At 46.7% G+C, this 19,548-nt stretch overlaps 1 protein-coding gene across 1 annotated transcript; it reads right to left on the bottom strand.

Annotated features, from left to right (window-relative positions):
* Positions 1–801: 801 nt before the first annotated feature.
* On the bottom strand, positions 802–18,687 carry LOC123812666 (small cell adhesion glycoprotein). The gene is made up of 4 exons (XM_045829446.1): positions 18,503–18,687; positions 17,641–17,712; positions 2,310–2,384; positions 802–1,563 (listed from the first exon to the last, which is right to left on the bottom strand). The coding sequence occupies exons 2-4, from the start codon at positions 17,672–17,674 to the stop codon at positions 1,385–1,387; spliced, it is 288 nt and encodes a 95-aa protein (XP_045685402.1). The 5' UTR covers positions 17,675–17,712; positions 18,503–18,687; the 3' UTR covers positions 802–1,384.
* Between the last annotated feature and the right edge of the window lie 861 nt (positions 18,688–19,548).

The following is a 19,548-nucleotide window of genomic DNA, read 5'->3' as shown; positions in this document are numbered from 1 at the left end:
AATTCAGAATACAAACTTAGAAATAAGGTCATGAGCCCTGGCCAGGGGGCTCGGTTGGAGCGTTGCCTTGTACACCAAAAGGCTGAGGCTTCAATTCTGGGTCACAACACACACCTAGATTGTGGGTTTGTTTTCCATTTGGGGCACATACGGGAGGCAACCAACCTATATTTCTCTCTTAATGTCAGTGTTTCTCTGTCTTTGAAATTGATTTTTTCAAAAGATTGATTCTGCTAACTTGCCCTAAAGTTTGACTTGAAAAAAATGTTTTTAGTATAACAGTTCGTGTGAGTTCAGGATAACCTTCAGTTCCTCCGAAGTTCCATGTGAAGAAGTACTGAAAACTGGAAGCGAGCTTGCCAGATTGATTTCCTGAACTCTTGAAATCTTACTTCAGGTGGACTTGGGGAGCTAATGATTTCTACCAAAATAATTGCACCTTTTAAACATACCTCATTTTGAGATACAAGTTAAATCCAAGAAGCTTTGCTGGGCTCGATTCAAGGACATTAGTGGGAAAAGTGAGAAGACTGCTCCCGGTTCCCCCTGTGCACACAGAGAATAGATTCTGGAAAACTGCTCCTTGTCAGGGTGGAGAGGAAACCAATCTATCTCCCAGGGTATGTTTGTGATGACACCCCTCTGGGACCAGCTTCCCAGGACCAGCTTCCTTTCAACTTCCAAAACTTCCCTAGGGTTCTTGCTTGTGTGAGAACACGCAAAGGAGTTAAGCAAAAAAAAAAAAAAAAAGTTTAGGGATAAGTCAAAATGAAAAGGTAGTTATTTCTTAAGAGAATCTGATTTCTGAGTCAATGAAAAATTTTAATTCTGATAAAAATAGCATTAAGTACGGCGTTAGGGAATACCTAAAGGATGGGCTCAGATGAAGGGATGCTGCACATTGACCAGGAGGTAAGGTCTCTACATAGTCTTCTCTCCCTCCTGGCCTGGCCTTTCACTGTGGCATCCAGCCTCTGGGAAGGAGTATGGATGCTCTCTCCACTCAGGCTATCACTAGGTGACCAGGCAGGGGGCAGAGGAGCAGCCAGTGACTTTAACTCTCTTCTCCCCTTTGACCTGTGAAAAAAACTGAAGATGATTGGGCACATACTCAAATGTTGCCTGGTATGGCTCCATCTTGCTGGTCAGTCACAAACACTGCAGTGTTACAAAGGCCCTGGCTAAAGACATAAGTAGCTTTCTCCATGTCCCTGGTTCCTGGTGTCAGTGATGCTGGATTTGGGCCTCCTCCTGGAAGGAGCTCAGGTTTGCCCATATCAATCAATGCTTCTCACTGGTTTTAGATAAAAGTTTCACCTAATAAATTAAATAGTCAGTGTGTTAGCACTGGAGCCTGGATAAGCTCCTTGGGGCCTGGGAATCACTAGATGAAATATTCCTCCTTCTCCCTGCCCTTGGCTGAGTCACTCTCCATCTGAAGGATGGTGCTGGGCTCTCCTTCTGCAGGTTCGTAGGTGACGTAGCTGCCTTTGTTCTTGTACAGGTAAAAGAAGATCAAGATCACGACTGAGAGCAGGGTGAGGAAGACCACGGTGATAACAACTTGGAAAGGAGAGGGAAAATGTAGAGATATTTCAGGATTGAGTATGTCTCAGTTATTCAAAGCATCCCCTGAGTTAGACAATTCCCTCACTTTTCATAAGGATCCTTCTGGTCTAGTTAACTAGTGTCCACTTCCAAATCCATATTCCCCAACCAAGCCCAACTCCCGTGGGACACAATCCCTGGGGTCTCTGGGTCTCAAGCTAAGGACACAAGGCTTTTGATTTCTGGTAAAACTGAACTCTCTGTCAACTAGTTTCTGATGAGTATAATAGAAACAGAAAGGAGGCAAACAGGAAATAGCTTATCCCAACAGGAAGGGTTGTTTAAATCCATAGCCTCCTGTTGGGGGTTCTCTGCTCCCTCCCATCCTCTTCCTCATCCACTGGACAAACCACACACATCCTCCTCCCGACCCACATGCTGGAGTGTAGACCCCACATGCATCTATATATCTATTTGTGGCCACATCCCAACCTCTCCCAACCTATCATTTACTGGCAGTGCCTCTCATGGAAGCCTCGAGGAGTCTCTCAGAGCTGTGTGTGTGTGTGTGTGTGTGTGTGTGTGTGTGTGTGTAAGACAACCTATGTGCCAAAATGAGCCCATTTGTGGATTTGGTCTCTGATTTGTAGTGCTGTCCTGCACAGGGAATCCCAGGTCATCACACTGCAGTCCTGGCTGCCTGGCACGAGAAGGCCCCTAAATGCAGAGGTCCCTCGGATTTGGCTCAGGGCCTTGGTTACCTGCAATGAGTGCTGTGCTGGCTTCCACATCTGGGGGCAGAGTCTCAGTGATCTGCTGGATTGGGGTGGTCAGTTCTGGAAAATAAAGAAAAGTGGAAAAGGAAATGGGGTGAATTTTTTCTTCTAAAGTATATATTTGTCCTTCAAATTTCATCACCCTACCTTCTTCCCTATTCAAAAATTTATCCTTCAGCTTCTATAGTAAATCCACAAAGGATACCTGGGGAATGGAGGAAAAAATAAGCCACCACCCGAAGACAGTGCACATTTTCATGGACTTCCCTCTGCCCAGTGCAGTGGTTAAGGGCTTTAGTGTCTGACCGACAGGGTTCAAATCTGAGCTGCTGTTTCCTGGCTGTGGAGCCCTGGGAAAATGACCTAACCACCCTGTGCCTCAGCTTCCTCATCTGCAAAATGAAGATAACAGTGCCTACCTTAATAGGGTTATTGTGACATGTAATAACTCAACGAGGCAAAGCCAGTATTAGAAATGCATATCTTTGCACAAATGAAATCCAACCATATGTGTATATATTTGTATTGTATAGTATATGCTTTTCTTCAGTGTTCTTACAAACTCTCCATAAATATTGTTTTTTAAAAAAGATTTGATTTACTTATTTTTAGAGAGAGGAGCAGGGAGAGAGAAAGAGAGAGAGGAGTATCAATTAGTTGCATCTTGCATACCCCAGGCATGTGCCTTGGCCAGGATCGAACCAGCAAAGGCTGTGAACTTTTTTTTTAAGATTTGATTTATTTATTTTTAGAGAGAGAGTAAGAGAGGGAGAAATAGAGGGAAAGAAACATCAGTGTGTGGTCTTGCACATCCCCAACTGGGTACCTGGCCCACAACCCAGGCATGTGCTCCGACCAGGAATCAAACAGGTGATCCTCTGGTTCACAGGCCAGTACTTGATCCACTGAGCCATACCAGCCAGGGCTGAACATTATTTTTAAATAATGAGATAAGGCTCCTCCCTTATTAAAAACCCTGTCTACACTCACTAGAGTAGGCCCTGCAATTTGAAAGGTTCTGAAACAAGGCCTCTCCTATCTTAAAATAGACCCCACACTCTGTCCTGCTCTTCTCCATCTATCCCTCAGGGTCGAACGTCCTTCCCCTTAAGTGTCACGCCAGGTGGGAACACTACAGAACTAGTTGTCTCTAGAAGTCCCTGTCAGATGTTACATGGGAAGTAAGGAAGCCCCTCAGTTCTCCCCTAGTTAGCATTTTAGTATAAAAGTTTGACAAGGGAACAATGAACACTACCACAGGACAGACGCACCCTGGGGAAAACAGGGTGGCTAGATCCTGGAATGAGCTACAGGAGGCAATCACTATTCATTCAACAGATGGTAATAGCAGCACTCATTAACTGCCTGCTGTTTGCCAGGTACTGTGCTGGGCATGATGGGGATAGAACAGTGAGCAAAACAGACAGGGCCTGCCTTCACAGGACGTACCCTCCACCCCACCGCGGTAACGGTTATGAACTGCAATACGTGTGGCAAAGGGAATATCCGGGCGCTTAGCACGTAGCAGAGGGGCCTGATCTGGTTTTCCAGCAGGAATAGAAGTCGACAGGGTAAAAGGAGCAGGAAGTGGGGCATATTCTATGCAGAGACTGGAGCCTGGGTCAAGCTCAGAGACAAGAGGACTCAAAGGCCAGTGTGGCTGGAGCACAGGGCACTAGCACGATTCTTGTCCAGCACCTGACACCCTCAGGTGTCCAGCCAGGGCAAGTGAAATCATGTGAAATCACTCGCCAGCGGTGGTCTGGTGAGCCTGGGAGCAGCACTATGAGGGGCAATGGTGTTGAGGGGCCTTTCCACATGGGCTAAGGGGAGGCTGGATGGCCCGTCCTGGTTCTGCAACAGAGTAGGCAGAGGCAGGCTGCCTAGAGCGCCTCTCATCCCAAGGTCAGGCCACACCCATCCCCACTGTTCTCCACTCTTTCTTTAGGAATGGGGGTACACTCAGCTAGTTTGTGGACTTGGGCAAATGGTTCTCTCTCTTGATTCATTCATGGAGTCTCATCTATTACAGATGGGGACTATATTAAAACCAACCTTGTGGGGTTACTGGGAAGATAAATTTAGAAAACATATAAGTGTCACATAGTAGCAACCACTTAAAATATTATTAAGGTGACTTTGTTTATATGTGTAGTGATTAAAAGAGAGAACTGTTCTGTTTGACTCCCGCCCCAGCATAGAACAAGGTGACTCTGAGGAAGTAACTAAACCCCTCCGAGCCTCAGCCTGTTCCGAGGGAGTGTGGCAGGAAGCTTCTACGGGGCCTCCCAATGATTCTGGCCTCCTGGTAGTCTCACCCTCGTGTAAGTCCCTCTCCCTGTGTGTGGGCTGGACCCAGAGACTTGCTTCTAATAAACAGAATACCACAAAAGGGATGAGACGTCGCTTGTGAGATTATACTGTGACTTCCATTTTTTTAAAAAAGCCCTGAAGTTTATCTACCTGATCACTGCCCCAAGCACACCGTCCCTCCCCCAAATCTCCCACAGCTGTACTCCATCTTCTCACCGTAGACCCAGAATTCTGTACACTTGCTCATAATCTGGCTCCCTAAACATTGGAGAACTTAAGATAAACAGAAAACCAAGAAGAATAATGTATGTACAAAAGCTTAGAATAATGATGTGTAAGATTTAGTTCAATCAATCAACAATTTACTTTGCACCTGCTATGTGCCTGAGACACTGCCATAGATGCTGGGAAGCAACAGTGATGAGGGCAAATGGGATGACCACGGCGAGGAATTTTAGTGAGGGTTCTGGGAACAGATACAAACGAGTCCCTGAAGATGAATCTGGGAGGAAAGATGATTCCTAGTTGGGAAATTCTGCAAACGACCTCAGTTACAACAGCTGTCATTTACTAAGTCCCTGCTTTGTATAAGGTGCTGTATAGATATAATTATTAATCCTCGTAACACCAATCACTTCAAAGTAGGTGTTTTTATTTGCTAATGTAGACCCCGAGGCCCCGGCAGAGAGGGCAGTGACATACCTCAGATTACAGAGGAAGGGGCGGTGTGTGCAGCCACGATCTGAACCCAGGACGCACTCCAAAGCCCAAGCAAGGTATTAATACTAAGCTTTCCTATCACCGTCCTTTTCTTTTCTTTTTTTCCAATAGGGAAAAAGAGGAAGAGGTAATGAACGATAATTACGAGGCTGCGCAACAAGTTTTCCAAAATGTTCAGGGTGTAAAAGATATGGATAAAGGCAGAAGGAGACCCAGAGGACTCCGATCAAATATAGACTGTCGTGCTTCAGGGAGCGCTCCGCTACCACAAACTCGCTCACGGCGATCAGTGAGTGGGTGTGCTGTCAGTGTAGTGTGGAAGTCATGTTAGTTCCTGAGCAGGTTTCCCAGCGTTCATGTTTGATGTTCTACACCTAAAGAGAACATTTCAGCAATATCAAAAGACCTTAAGAAACAAAATTCAATAGAAGGGCCCTGGCAGGGTAGCTCAGTTGGTTAGAGTGTTGTTCCAATAGGCCAAAGTTGCGGGTTCAATCCCCATCCAGGGCACATATAAGAATCAACCAATGAATGCACAAATGAGTGGAACACCAAATCGGTGTTTTTCTCTCCCTCCCCTCTCTTAAAAAATCAATAAAATTAAAAAAAAAGAAAAGAAAGAAAGCAACAGCCCTGACCAGTGTGGCTCAGTTGGTTAAGCCTTGTCCCGCAGATTGAAAGAAAGGTCGCCAGGGTTTCATTCTGGTCAGAGCACAGGCCGGGGTTGCAGATTTGGTCCCTGGCTGGGGCATGGACGAGAGGCACAGATCGCTGTTTCTCTCTCACGCTGATTTTTTTCCTCCCCCTCTTAAAAAAAAAAGAAACAAACAAACAAACAAACAAAATACTAGAAATGCCTTCCTTGGATGCAGAAATTGGTTGGTTTCCACTTTTATTAAGCTATCTGGTGAAGCAGTAAGTACCAATGAAGGAGGTACAGAGAAATTTACCTCTATATGAGAACCATGGACTGACGGAGAAGGCAGGCCCTGCATCTGATCGTTAGTTTTGATGAACAGCTTTACTCTGCTGGCGGCGAAGGCTCTCTGGGACCTACTTCTAAAAGGAGGGAGCGCACACGGCAGGACACAGTGGGCAAAGGACTAACAGGGATTTGAGGTGCAGATGTTGGTGGAGGTTTTACTGTCATTACTTCAACTGAGATTGTTGTTGTACGTTTAGGGTTCTCATTACAGTGTCGTAAGTGTTGAGGGGCCGGCCCCAATCCTGCCTTTCCTGTAAGCCCATTTTCAGTAATGTAATTTCAGAATGTGAGTCTTTTAAAAAAATGTGCATCAAGGTTTATAGCAGAAACACCTCCATTAAAGGCTACCAGAGACAGAAGAATGGTGTTAGGAAGTTCTATGTAGCTCAAGTTGGCAAACAAACTTAAGAAGAGTTATATTTGGAGCAAGAACAGGGAAAGGGCTAAGCATGCTGTTGGGGCCTGAAGATGCCAAGCTGGAGGAAACAGAGAAAGCAGAATTCCTCCAGCCCTTTTTGCCTCTGTCTCCTGTCAGAGAGAATGCTTTTTGCACAAAAGGAGCAGCAGGAGCTTGGTGATGTGGGGAAGTAAACTTAGGAGAAGGAATACAGCCCAGAAAGCACCAGGCTAATCCAAAGGGAATCCAGGTAAATGACAGCCAAGGGCACTGAACGAACATGTAAGAGATCACTACTGGTGACATGGCAGCACCCGAGAAAAAGAGAGGGGTCAGGAGCCTGACGAGCCATAGAAAGAACGTGAGTTCCGTAAGCAGCTGGGGATCCTGATGTGGTTTCCCAGCAAAATTCTGGAACAAGTTACTAGGGTCTGCTTTGGGGGCCTTGATCTTGAAATAGCACACACATCAGGAGCCAGTATGGGACCACAATGAGCAAGCAGCTCAGGCAAGCCACACGACCTTCTTAGACTTGAAGTCCAGGCTCATGGACAGAGAAAGTGAAAATTAACTCAACAAGCATTCACTGACCGCGTACTCTGTGCCAGGCCCTCTTCTAGGCTCTGGGCACAGATCAGCGAGCACAACAAACAACAGCCCACGCCGGCGCAGTTCCCCAGACAATCAAACAGAACTTACCGTATGACCCAGCAATTCCACTTCTGGGGATATAACCGAAATAAAGGAAAGCAGGAACTTGAACAGGTATCTGTACACCCACATTCAGAGCAGCACGACTCACACAGCTATTAAGTGAAACAACTCAAATGTCCAAGAACAGACAAATGGATAAACAAAACGCCACATACATGTACAATATTATCCAGCCTTAGAAAGGAAGAAAATGCTGGCACATAACACAAAATCATGAACCTTGAAGACATTATGCTAAATGAAATAAGCTTCCCGTGAAAGAGTAAGTATTGTATGGTTGCATTTATATGAGGTACCTGGAAGAGTGAAATTCACAGAGGCAGAATAGTGGGTGTCAGGGAGTGGGAGGAGGGGAGAATGGAGAGTTGTTTAACACGTAGAGTTTCAGTTCAGGATGAAAAAGTTCTGGAAATGGATGGTGGTGATGTTGCACAACAATGTGAATGACTTAATGCCACGAACTGTAGGCTTAAAAATTGCACGTTCGCCCTGACCGGTATGACTCTGTTGGCTGGGCGTGCCCTGCAAAGTGGAAGGTCCCAGTCAGGCCGCATTCCCCAGGCTGCAGGGTCGGTGTCCAGCACGGGCCTGAGAGGCGCCAACCCACACTTCTCTCTGCATCGTTGTTTCTCTCCCTTTCTCCCTCCCTTTCCTCCTTTCTAAAAATAAACAAAATCTTTTAAAAAATGTAAATTTTACAGTTTAAAAAGAACACTTTTTTATACAATTTACTCTCTGAGGGGGAAGGGAGACAATAAACAAAATAACAAATAGACTGTATTGGCTGTTGATCATCAGTGCTACACAGAACAAACAGGTAGGAAGGGGGACAGGGAGTTTGGATGTAGATAGGGGTGGTCTGGGAAAGTCCCCCTGATGAGGTGACTTGAGTGAAAACCTACAGAGGGTGAGGGAGGCAGCCATGTAGAGACCTGGGAGAGGAACATTCCAGGGGAGTTCAAGGGAAGGCTATCCACAACACGGAAATGCGCCTGGGACCACTGCAGACTCTGCGTGTGAGAGGTGCGGCCCAGAGGTCCCTTGGAGGGAGCAAGAAGGCGAGCAGGAGAAGAAATCCGGGGGCTGCATGAGCATGTGAGATGGGACTCTTTTAGAGGTTTCTGAGGAGACACTGGTTGGATTTATATATATACCCATATATAAAAAAATTTATATATAAATTTTAAAGATTTTGTTTATATATAGAGAGAGAGGAAGGGAGACAGATATGGATTTATATATATTCATATATATATAATTTATTTATATATATAAAAATTTTAAAGATTTTGTTTACTTATATTTATAGAGAGGGGAAGGGAGGGAGAAAGAGAGGAAGAGAAGCATCGATGTGTGAGATACATACCGATCAGTTGCCTCTCCCACACCCTCAACTGGGGACCTGGCCTTGAACACAGGCATGTGCCCTGACTGGGAATCAAACTGGTGACCTTTCAGTTTGCAGGCTGGCGCTCAATCCACTGAGCCACACCAGCCAGGGCTGGATTTATATTTTAAAGCAGTGCCTCTCAAACCCTGTTGTGCATAAGAATCTCCTAGGGATAAGGTGAAAATGAAGATTCTGATTCAGTAGGTTTGGGGTAGGGCTTGAAATTCCAAAGACCACATTTTTATTTTTAAAGTTTTACCCGAGGACACTTCTTTTTTATTGCTTTTAGAGAAAGAGGAAGGAAGAGAGAGAAACATTAATGTGAGAGACAAACATTGATCAGTTGCCTTCTGTATATCCCCAAACCAAGGACTGAACCTACAGCTTTTTGGTTACAGGATGATGCTCCAACCAACTGAGTCACACTGGCCAGGGCCCAGAAGGCACACTTTTGGAACAGTGTGTCCACTATGTTGTGAGAAAGCCTAATCCAGCACGATGAAGGATGAGATGCCACATGGTGAAAAATTGAGGGCCCCAGGCTCAGTCAGCCAGTACCAACCATACATGCTACATGTATGAGGCAGGTCATCTTGGACCTTCTAGCCCAGTGGACCTTCCAGTGGATTGCAGCTGCATCAGTGAACGCTGATGAAACCAGCAGAGGAGTCCCCAGCCAACTCACAGAATTCTAAGAAATAATAAATTACTATTCATGCCCTGGACAGGTAACTCAATTGGTTAGAGCATCATCCCAATATGCCAAGGTTGTGGGTTCGATCCCTGGTCAAAGCACATGGAAGAATCAACTAATGAATACATAAATAAGTGGAACAACAAATCGATGTTTCCCTCTGTCTAAAATCAACTAAGAAAATAGACAAATTGCTATTGTTTTAGGCTACTAAGTGTTGAGGTGGTTTGTTTTGCAGCAATAATAAATTAAAACAGTTGCTCTGGCTGGTGTGGCTCAGTAGACTGAGCACTGGCCTGTGATCCAAGAGGTTGCCTGTTCGATTCCCAGTCAGAGCACATGACTGGGTTGCAGATCAGGTCCCCAGTAAGGGATGCATGAGAGGCAACCACACATTGATATTTCTCTCCCTCTTTCTCCCTCCCTTCCCCTCTGTCAAAAAATAAGTAAAATCTTTTTTTTAAGGAAGACAGGTCAGAAATCTCTCTCATCTTTTTTTTTCTTAAATATTTATTTATTTTTAGAAAAAGGGAGGGAGAAAGAGAGGGAAAGAAACATCCATGTGTGGTTGCCTCTCACATACCCCCAACTGGGGACTTGGCTTGCAACCCAGGCATGTGCCCTGACTGGGAATAGAACCAGTGACCCTTTGGTTCACAGGCCAACACTCAGTCCACTGAGCCATACCAGCCAGAGCACATAAAGAAAATCTTTAAAAAAATGAAACAGTAAAGGATATTGTGGAAAGACAGGGGTAGAAGTAGAAGCTGGTGTACCTGGCACAAGGGCACAGGTGCATCCACCCAAAGGGGGAGCCTTTTTCTAATTTGCATGAAAACACTGACTGGGTCAAGCAGCAAATCCCCGAGAAGTGGTGGGATTCTGGATATTCTGTAGTTATGGCTGACAGGATGTGGGGTGGAGTCAAGGATGACACCCAGGTTTGGGCCTGAGTGACTGGAGGGAGGGACGGCATGGTGTAACCCGAGATGGGAAGCCTATAGGAGGAACAGATTTGGAAGGGAAGATCCAGAGTTCAATTTTGGACATGACTGCTTCTTAGATATCCAAGTGCAGAAGTTAAGACTGGAATTTGGGAAAGAGGTGTGCACTGGAGATTTAAAGTCAGCATAATTAAGATCATGAGAGTGGCTGAGATTGCCAAGGGAGTACAGACAAAGAGGATCAAGGACTGAGCCCAGGGAGGAAACAGCAAAACAGCAGCTAAACAGGCCAAGTACAAAGACCACTGGGATTCGCCAAGCAAAAGTCATGAATGACCTTGACAAGAGAAGCTTTGGTGAATTGCTAGTATAAGCCTCGGGTTTACAGTGGGTTCAAAATAAGTAAATAAATACATGGAAGGAAAGGAACTGAAGGCAGAATAAAACAAACTTTCCTGTAAAGGTGAGTAGAGAAACGGACTGTAGCTAGAGTGGGGAACAGTACAAGCCTTTTGTTTTTGTTTTGTTTTTTTAAGGATGAGAAAAATGACAGTATGTTTATGTCCATGTAGAAATGACTCAGTCTACAGCCATGCCACCCTGAACGCACCCAATCTCGTCTGATCTCGGAAGCTAAGCAGGGTCGGGCCTGGTTAGTGCTTGGATGGGAGAAATGACTCAGGTGAGAGGGAGCAACTGATGATGCGTGAGAGAGGATGGTGGCTGGAAGCATGGCTGGGGCGGGCTTGGGGTGTAGTGCACAAATAGAGGGGCTGGCTGCAAACAGAGCAGGGGTCATTCATGATTAGTGCATAGTGGGAACAAAGGCAGGTAGTAAGCAGATGCGAGTAGTAGGGAGGGGCCTTTGAGTCCTCTTCTGAGAACTTTAATTCATTCAAGAAGATAGAATGCAAGGTCATTAATCAAGAGTGAGGATGGGGAGGGGGTTGAAGGAGAGTTAAGGTGCTGCATGAGTAGGCAGCTACTCATCACAGAACACGTGTTAGGACTGTTTATCCTATCCTTATGGGGTAACGAGGCCTGGCTATAAGGACCAAGTGGGGCAGTAACTGACTGTCAAGGAAGGGAGCGAGTGACGGCAGTCTAAGCAGAGGTTCTTCCACTGGGGCTTGACCTTGGTTCTTTTCGAATTGACATTATTATGTCAAACCATGCTAGGGACAAATTAAGGCCTTTATGCAATTCAAAATAAAGATATTAAATCATAAGACTGGTAGAAGAAAGTCTAATAATACAATTTGTTCCTTGTAATGACTCTGGCTTTTTGTTTGTTTTTAAAATATATCAAATATTAAAATTCTTTGCAAGATCTTCTGTTTTGGTGTTCTCCCTTACTGGTGCCTCGCACACGAGTTAGTGCCCTTTGGGTAAATGCAGACTCCTGTGGACCCAGGAAAGGAACGACAAACTTGTGAAACACTCAGAGCTAGAGGGGCAACTAGCAAGCTGGTAACAAACAAGAGATTTCAAATGACTGGAGAAATGGGCCAAGCAGAACGAGATGAGAATTGAACAGATTCCCTGCTGTCAGGTCCAGGAAACCAATGAACTCAGAAGTAAAGTGGGGAGTGGGGAAGAGCGGGGAAGCCACGTTTAGTGGCAGCATATATAAAAGCCTCACAGTGGGACCACTAGAAAGGATATACCCCCACACAGTAGCAAGAATGACAGGTAGGTTATAGAATTTGGGATGCTTTTTATTTTCTTCTACTAGATGTTTCTTCCTTTATCGTCCAAATTTCTTATGATAGTTACTCATATAAAAGATTTTAAACTTGCGTTACATTAGGCACCATTAATATGGCCTCTGATCATGGAGGCGACGGTGCAGCCCTCCTTTGCGCCACTCCTAGACCGCAGAGTCGCAGCTGGTGGCACAGTTCTGAGATGAGCAGCCACCAATGTGACTGGCCTGGGGACCGTATCAGGTAAGAGAAGCTTGTGAGAGAAAGCCCAGACAGAAGACTTAGGGGGGAGCCTAGACCTTGAACTCCGTCTTCAAATAGGCCGCTGGGTGACCTGCACAAAGGGCAGAACTGGCGGGAGCAGACGCCCGGCCACAGGAGCAAGAGCACGAGTGGACACACACTTCCGGTCCCGGAGAGAGTCCCAACACGGGCGGGGGGCGGAACTAGCCGGCCCTCTGGACCTTTGCTGGCCTCGGTGTGCGAATTTTTATTAATTGAAAGCGTTCTATTGGAATTCACTTCACAATCAGTTTCGAAGTAGGGGAATCTCAGCGAAGTCTGCAGTTAACAGTACTACACCGATGTTCACTTCTTCATTCACAAAAGTGCCCTCGTCACGTACGACGCTGACATTAAAGGAAAACTGGCTGAAGCGTACATGGGAGCTCTCTGTACTATTTTTTGCAACTTCTCTATTCATCTAAAACTATTTCAAAATAAAATGTTTACTTTTTTTAAATAAAGATTTTTATTTATTTATTTTTAGAGAGGGAATGGAGGGAGAAAGAGAGAGAGAGAGAGAGAGACAGACAGACAGACAGGCAGATAGACAGACATCAATGTGCGGTTGCTGGGGGTCATGGCCTGCAACCCAGGCATATACCCTGACTGGGAATCGAACTGCGACACTTTGGTTCGCAGCCCGAGCTCAATCCACTGAGCTATGCCAGCCAGGGCTTAAAATGTTTACTTTTAAAAATTAAATTTCTGAACTCACATAGAAGCACTTTTCTCAGACTAAAGGTCACAGACTAAAGGTCCTGAGAGCTGATGAGCCAGGGCCCTTCAGGCTTCAGTGACAGAGCTGCAGTGTACATGCATGATTTACAGCTTACAAAACGTAACACTGTGTTATCTCCACCCCACGAGTGTGACGGAAGCAGGATTGGTAGTTTCATTCTGCTCAAGCCAAGACACCGGGGCAGCTCAGCAAGCCGTTGACTGAGCCAGGTGTCCAGTCTGTCTCTGCATTCCAAGGGTCTGAGCGCCACCCAGGACCACCGCCTGAGTTCCGGAAACATCCCGAGCTGCCTCCAGTGAAGCTTTTGTTTACGTGGCCACCGGGCTTGGTTCTCTGAATTTTACTGCAGATGGGAAGGGTGTTCCCTGTTGTACTGTTTGCAAGAATGACGCATATCTGAAAGTCCATCCACAGAGGAATGCTTAAATAAATTACAGGCCATTCATTCTGGAAACACTATACAGTTGTTAAGAAGAATGTGGTAGATCTGCAGTTACTGGGACAGGACCTATGGTTAGATGAAAAAAGCAAATTGCTGGGGCTGTATGTGTAATATGATTAGATGTTTGTGAAAAAAGTAAATTAAAATAAAAATATAAACACATACATAGAGAGAGTATATATATGTGTGTATACATGTGTGTATATAATACGTGTGTATACATATATATATAGAGAGAGAGAGAAGGTCAAGGAGGCTATCCCCTGAGGGGCACGGAACAGCTTCTCAATGAAAACAACAACAACAAAGAAAACAAAGTTCCCAAAGCCTGGGATAAAGGGTGGGGAGGGGAGCAGCTTTTAGCTCTTCCTCCATCATCTCCTGTTGCTACCCCATTTCTCTTCAATCTCTTGTCCAAGGAAGGAATAATAATAATGTTACTTTCTTCCTTCCCTTCTCAGGCTTGGAAGGGCTGTAGCACCAGTTTTTGTTTTTTTTTTCAGGGGGGAGGCCTGGGCATGAGAACCACATGATCTGAGGCTCCATCTAAATCCTAACGGACGGCAAATGAATTTCAAGATCTATTTTGCTCACTCACCTCCCTCCCTTTTTTTGTTAACCCAGATACGGGTTGGTTTCTTTGTGGCCCTTGTTCCCCTAATCTCTTATCACTGAGGCATCAGATCCTTTGCCACTTGAGTCTGCCAACCTACTTATTTGCTCTAGACCTGCCCAACACAGGGCGGCTCCCCCAATCTCTTTTCCCATGGGAACCCGCCCTGGAATTCTGCTTCCTTTCTCCTTCCTTCTCTTTTCTGTGCCCCAGCCAGTGGGGTGGCGCGGCACTCTGAGGGCAGTGTACCATGGCAGAAAGAATACAGGCTCTGGAATAAATCAGGCTTGGCACAAAATCCCGCCTCTGCCATTATCAGCCACGTGACCTTGGGAGAATTTCTTATCGTCTGAAAATTTAACTTCCTGTACCTTAGTTTTTGCTTCTGTACAATGAGAATAAAACCTGCTCATAGGGCTGTGGTGAAAAGTAGGTGAGATGAAAAACACTCTGTGTCTAATCCAGAGTGAGGAAAACCTAGGAGGTAACTAGCATGACCAGGTGGAAAGGGAGGGGCTTTACTCATGGGCAGACAGAGCCCACAATGCCGGGTTCTACTCCCTCCTCCTTCCAGAGAGGTGACCTTGGCACCAGGCACAGTGGGCACAGTGTCTAGGGTCGACAGCACTTCTAGGGGCCCATGAAAATGGATTTTAATGATTTTAGTGGTAATGATTTAAATCTCTTTTTAAAATCACAAAGAGAAATCAAATGTTTAGGTCGAGGAAATTGTAATAATGTTCTATCTATAAATGATTAATTACAAATGCAACTGTTAATGATTTTATTACACTATATTTTTCTTTACACCAACCTAGCTGTACAATACAATTTTCAATATACATCTTTTCTAATGGAGGAGTGAGCCTACAAGGGGAAAAGGGCCAAGGGCCCGTGAAGGCCGTAGCTCAGCCCTCAATTTCAACATCCCGAGAGGCTGTCTCCTTCAGGAGACCTTTACAGGAAAAGGACGTGACAGAGGCAGGTGGAGAGATGGGGAAGGGATGTGCAAGACACTCAGTGACGGCAACATTTAACATAACAGCCCTCACCCTGCTGGGATCTCTCCCTTCCTGTTTCTAAATTGTATTGGCTTGGGCCCAGTGGGTAGGGGCCGCATGGTCTGCCCTAAAATACCACATCACGCACATCACTAGTTGGGCCAAGAATGTAAATATAAAAGTCAACAACAACAATGATGGCAAAACAAGACAATTAAAATTGGGCAAGGGACTTGAATAGACATTTCTCCAAAGAAGATATGCAAATGCTCAACATCACTCATAATTAAAGAAATGTGAATCGAAACCACAAGGAGATACCACTTCACACCCATTAAGACAGAGACTATATATATAAAAAAAGAAATTAATGAGAATGTAGAGAAAATGGAACACTTGTGCACTGCTGGTGGGTCTGTAAACTGTGGAAAACAGTGTGGCAGTTCCTCAAAAAATTAAACATAGAGTTACCACATGATTCAACAGTTGCTCTTCTGGGTCTGTACACCCAAAAGAATGGAGATCAGGGACTTAAAGAGATACCTGTATGCCCATGTTCATAGCATCATGATTCATGATAGCTAAGAGAGGGAAACAACCCAAATATCTATCCGTGGATGAACAGAATAACGAAATGATATAGATGTAAATGCATAACTATACACAAAATTATATACATATACGCATATACCCAGCCTTAAAAAAGGAAAGAAGACCTGACACGTGCTACAACATGGATGAACCCTGGAGATGTTATGCTAAGAGAAAAAAGACACAAAAAGACAGAATCTGTAAGATCCCACTTGTATGAGGCACTCAGTCAAACTCACACAGGTAGGAAGTGGAACAGTGTTTACCAAAGGCCAGGGGGTGAGGGAGGTGAAGAAACTCTGGAGGAGGATGGTAGTGATGGTTGCGTGGTGCTGTGAATGTAATACTTAATATCACTAGCCTGTACACCAACAAATGGTTAAGATGGTAACACTTACATTATGTATATTTTACCACAAATTTTAAAAAAGAAAAAAATGTCAACACTTCCCCTTTTGCTCAAGTGCCAATTCCTCAGCTAGCTGCAGAAGCCTCACCTCTCTTCCCTCCCGGCGGGCTGATTTGGGAGGTCCTCTGCCCTCTCCTTCGGAACAACCCCCAGGGTAAATGCAGTCTCTGCAGTTTCACGCCGGGTGCTACCTTCATGCCTGTACACACCTCATCATCCATCCTTCAAGGGTAAGGGCTCGACCCCTTCCCCGCTCTTGAAGCCTTTGCTGACCAATTTAAACTTCTACCCATTTCTCCCTTTTCTTATCTCCCATCATTCCACTAACAGTCTGACTTGCGTGCATCACTAGCCATAGAGGACGCTGTCTTAGACTCCCCGCTGCGATGTCCTTCACCTGTTTCCACATCAGTAAAATAGAGAATGTCTGTCCTAATGACAAATGAAACTGTGTATATGAAAACAAAGATGTATAGACCAATCGAGCTTTTGTTCCTCCCTTAACCTAACTAGCACATGATGAAAAGAATCAATGAATATATCATCTCATGACCAGTTTGGTTATGAAACGAAAGGTGGGAATCTATTCTAAATGTGGAGAGATGGACCACTGCCAGGAACAGTGTTGGTTTTCGTTTTGTTTTTTGTTTTAAAGATTTTATTTAGTTAATTTTAGAGGGAGGGGAAGGGAGGATGAGAAAGAAAGACACATCGGTGTGAGAGAGGAAAACTGATGGCTGGCCTCCCACACTTGCCCTCACCAGGAATCAAACCAGCAACCTTTTGCTGTGCAGGACCACGCCTGCTCCCCTCAGTCCTCCCTTCATTGACCACACCAGTCAGGGCAGGAACAGTGGGTTTTTGATGCTTGAGTATGCCACCAGAGGTGTGGACTTAGACAGCAGGCAGAATTCCTTTCCAGGAAGAGGCAGGTAGGTTTCTAACAGGTACATAACAATAACCACCACCACCGTTACTGAGCTTACTAGATCTGACACACAGTACTAGGTGTTTTACATAGGTTGTCTCATTTAATCCTTACAGATAAACCTCATAAGATAGGTACTATTTCCCCTATTCTACAAGGAGGAAACTGGATCTTAGAGGTTAGACAACTCACTCAGGGTCACAAGGCTTGAAGTGGCAGTGCCAGGAACCCGCACAGGCCCATGAGACTTAGCTTCAAAGTGCGCTAACGTGCACGCTCTAGTTGCCTTCTGCTTCCTCCCACTACCTATTTGGGTGTGAGGCTGGCAGAAAGGTGGGAAAGTCTTCTTATCTGGCCTGGGACTTCAAGGAATTCCAAGACTGGGTTGGGGGCGAGGATGTTGAATGAGTCTCTACCATTCTAACTGGGAAAGGCCTTCACCTACCTCTTGGAGAAGGCGTGGTTGGGAAGCTAGTCATTGCAGCAAGTGGATGGGCACCTTGAGGAACGAGCAAATCTGCAGCAAGCAGGGGAAAAAAGACAGGTAAGAGGTGGGTGGGCTCCTGTTTGGGGCTGGAGACCACTCGAAATCCCAGAAAAGCCTTCGGTGCCAGATTTTCCTGAGTCTCTTCCCCATTCCCTCTTTCCCCTGTGGAGCTAGTCCTAAACCCTTGTTTGGTTTCCCTGAGTATCTCCTCAGGCTGCAGTTATCAAGAGCAGAACTGAGAGACCACCTGTATCTGGGGTGCATTATCTTTGAAAGCTCTACCCTGACATCCTTTCACTGGGTCACGACATTTACCTAAGAGATTTCTCAAGGCCTGAGTAAGTTGGGCAAAGGTATGCAAATTAACAGCGGCCCCAGTTTCGCCAAATCATGGTAACAGGTACCCAGTTCTTTCACAGCCTGGAGTTTGGGCGGAGCCATCCTCTTGTGTCAGGAGGGGGTGGGGGCTGTTGCGCAGAACCTGCGCCAAGGCTTGGGGGCCACGTGGGGGCTGGGACCTGCCGTTAAGGTGGAGGTGGGGGATGACCCAGGCAAAGGAAGCTGGAGGTAGGGGTCGCCTTTTGGCCTGACACAGTCGTTCCACCCAGCCAAGCTGGGTGTCTTTCATTAGTCTTCCCTTCATTGTCCACTGCGCCGTCCTACAGCCTACTGAACCCCACTAGCCGGCCACTGGAGCCGAACCCCACTTGGCCGAGCGGGAGTCTCTGGCGCTGTCGGGGGACCCTCTCCACCTCCGCGGCCGTCGGGTCTCGCTCCGCGGCCCCGCCCCCTGGCCCCGGCCCCAGCCTTCCTGCGCTACCTGCACGCCGCGGGCCCGCCGTGCTCCGTGGGTGGCCCAGCAGCCGTGACGGGAGGCTCCAGCCCAGGGCCGAGCTCCGGCCACGCTCCGTTTCAGTTCCTGCCGGGGCCGGCGTGGCTGCAGTGCGAGTGTGGGCGACCGGGCTCGCCTGGCTCTCCGCCCTCCCCAGCTCCCCTCCTCCACGTGCTCACCTTACCAGTCGGACGGGCTGGCGCGGAAGGGCCGGCGCCACGCAGCGCGTCCTTTTGAACTCGACCGGGGCGGGAACCGTGGAGATTCGCGCAGACCCACCGGGGGGCACCGAGTGCAGGAAGCCGCGGAGAGACGCGCAGAGTTAGTTGCCGAGACCAGCGAGTGGGGGTGGGCGGGCCGGCCGAATGGGTGGGACAGGAAAAGAGGAGAGAAACCGCCCTCTGCAGGTTCCCTCTGCTCGCCCGGCCGCCTCTGCTGCCCCAGGAGGAAAGGCAGCCTTTCCTTCTCCGACTGTCGCTTCACTCTCCATCCGGAGCCGCTTCCTCCCTCGCTCCGGGGCTGGGATGGGGCGGGTACGGGATGTGAACCCGGGGCCCGCTTTCCCCTTGATCGACGTTATTTGAATTTTCAACAAATGTGAAAATTACTTACTTGCGTTTGCATATCATTTACTAAATAGGTTTGAGTCCAGAAACTTGGAGCGTAAGGTAACTTAGTGGCGCACCGCGGGCCGGGCTGCTGGGAGGCGAGGCGGGGAGGAGAACGTCGCCCCCTCCGGATCTTCCTTGTCCCACATCCCTCTGAGGTGGTGCAGAGGCTTGGACTTTGGGTTCAAACAGTCCCAGCTCCGCGGCTTGTTAGCTGTGTGATTTCGGGCACATTACGTCACATCGCTAAAACCTGCGCCCTCGTCCCTGAAATGGGGGGCTGAAAATGATAATGCCTGTAAAGCCATTTCTTTTTAGATGTGGCTTGCGCGTGGTAGGGACCTTGATTTAATCAATGCCAGTCAGCCACCTCTCGACTCAGTTTGTGGCAGGAAATGCTACCAAATTAATGACGAACTCAGTGAC

The sequence above is a fragment of the Phyllostomus hastatus genome, unplaced genomic scaffold (assembly GCF_019186645.2).
Source record: "Phyllostomus hastatus isolate PE091 unplaced genomic scaffold, TTU_PhHast_1.1 phas_scaffold_93, whole genome shotgun sequence".
NCBI classification, from domain to species: domain Eukaryota; kingdom Metazoa; phylum Chordata; class Mammalia; order Chiroptera; family Phyllostomidae; genus Phyllostomus; species Phyllostomus hastatus.
Note: the sequence above shows the minus strand (reverse complement) of the source record. Positions and strands in the feature narration are given on the sequence as shown.

Coding starts and splice junctions, on each gene's coding strand:
- LOC123812666 (XM_045829446.1), bottom strand. CDS start 17,674: ATGACTAGCTTCCCAACCACGCCTTCTCCAAGAG. Junction 2,385..17,640: donor AACCACGCCTTCTCCAAGAG/GTAGGTGAAGGC, acceptor TTTATTTTCCAG/AACTGACCACCCCAATCCAG. Junction 1,564..2,309: donor CAGCACAGCACTCATTGCAG/GTAACCAAGGCC, acceptor CTCCTTTCCAAG/TTGTTATCACCGTGGTCTTC.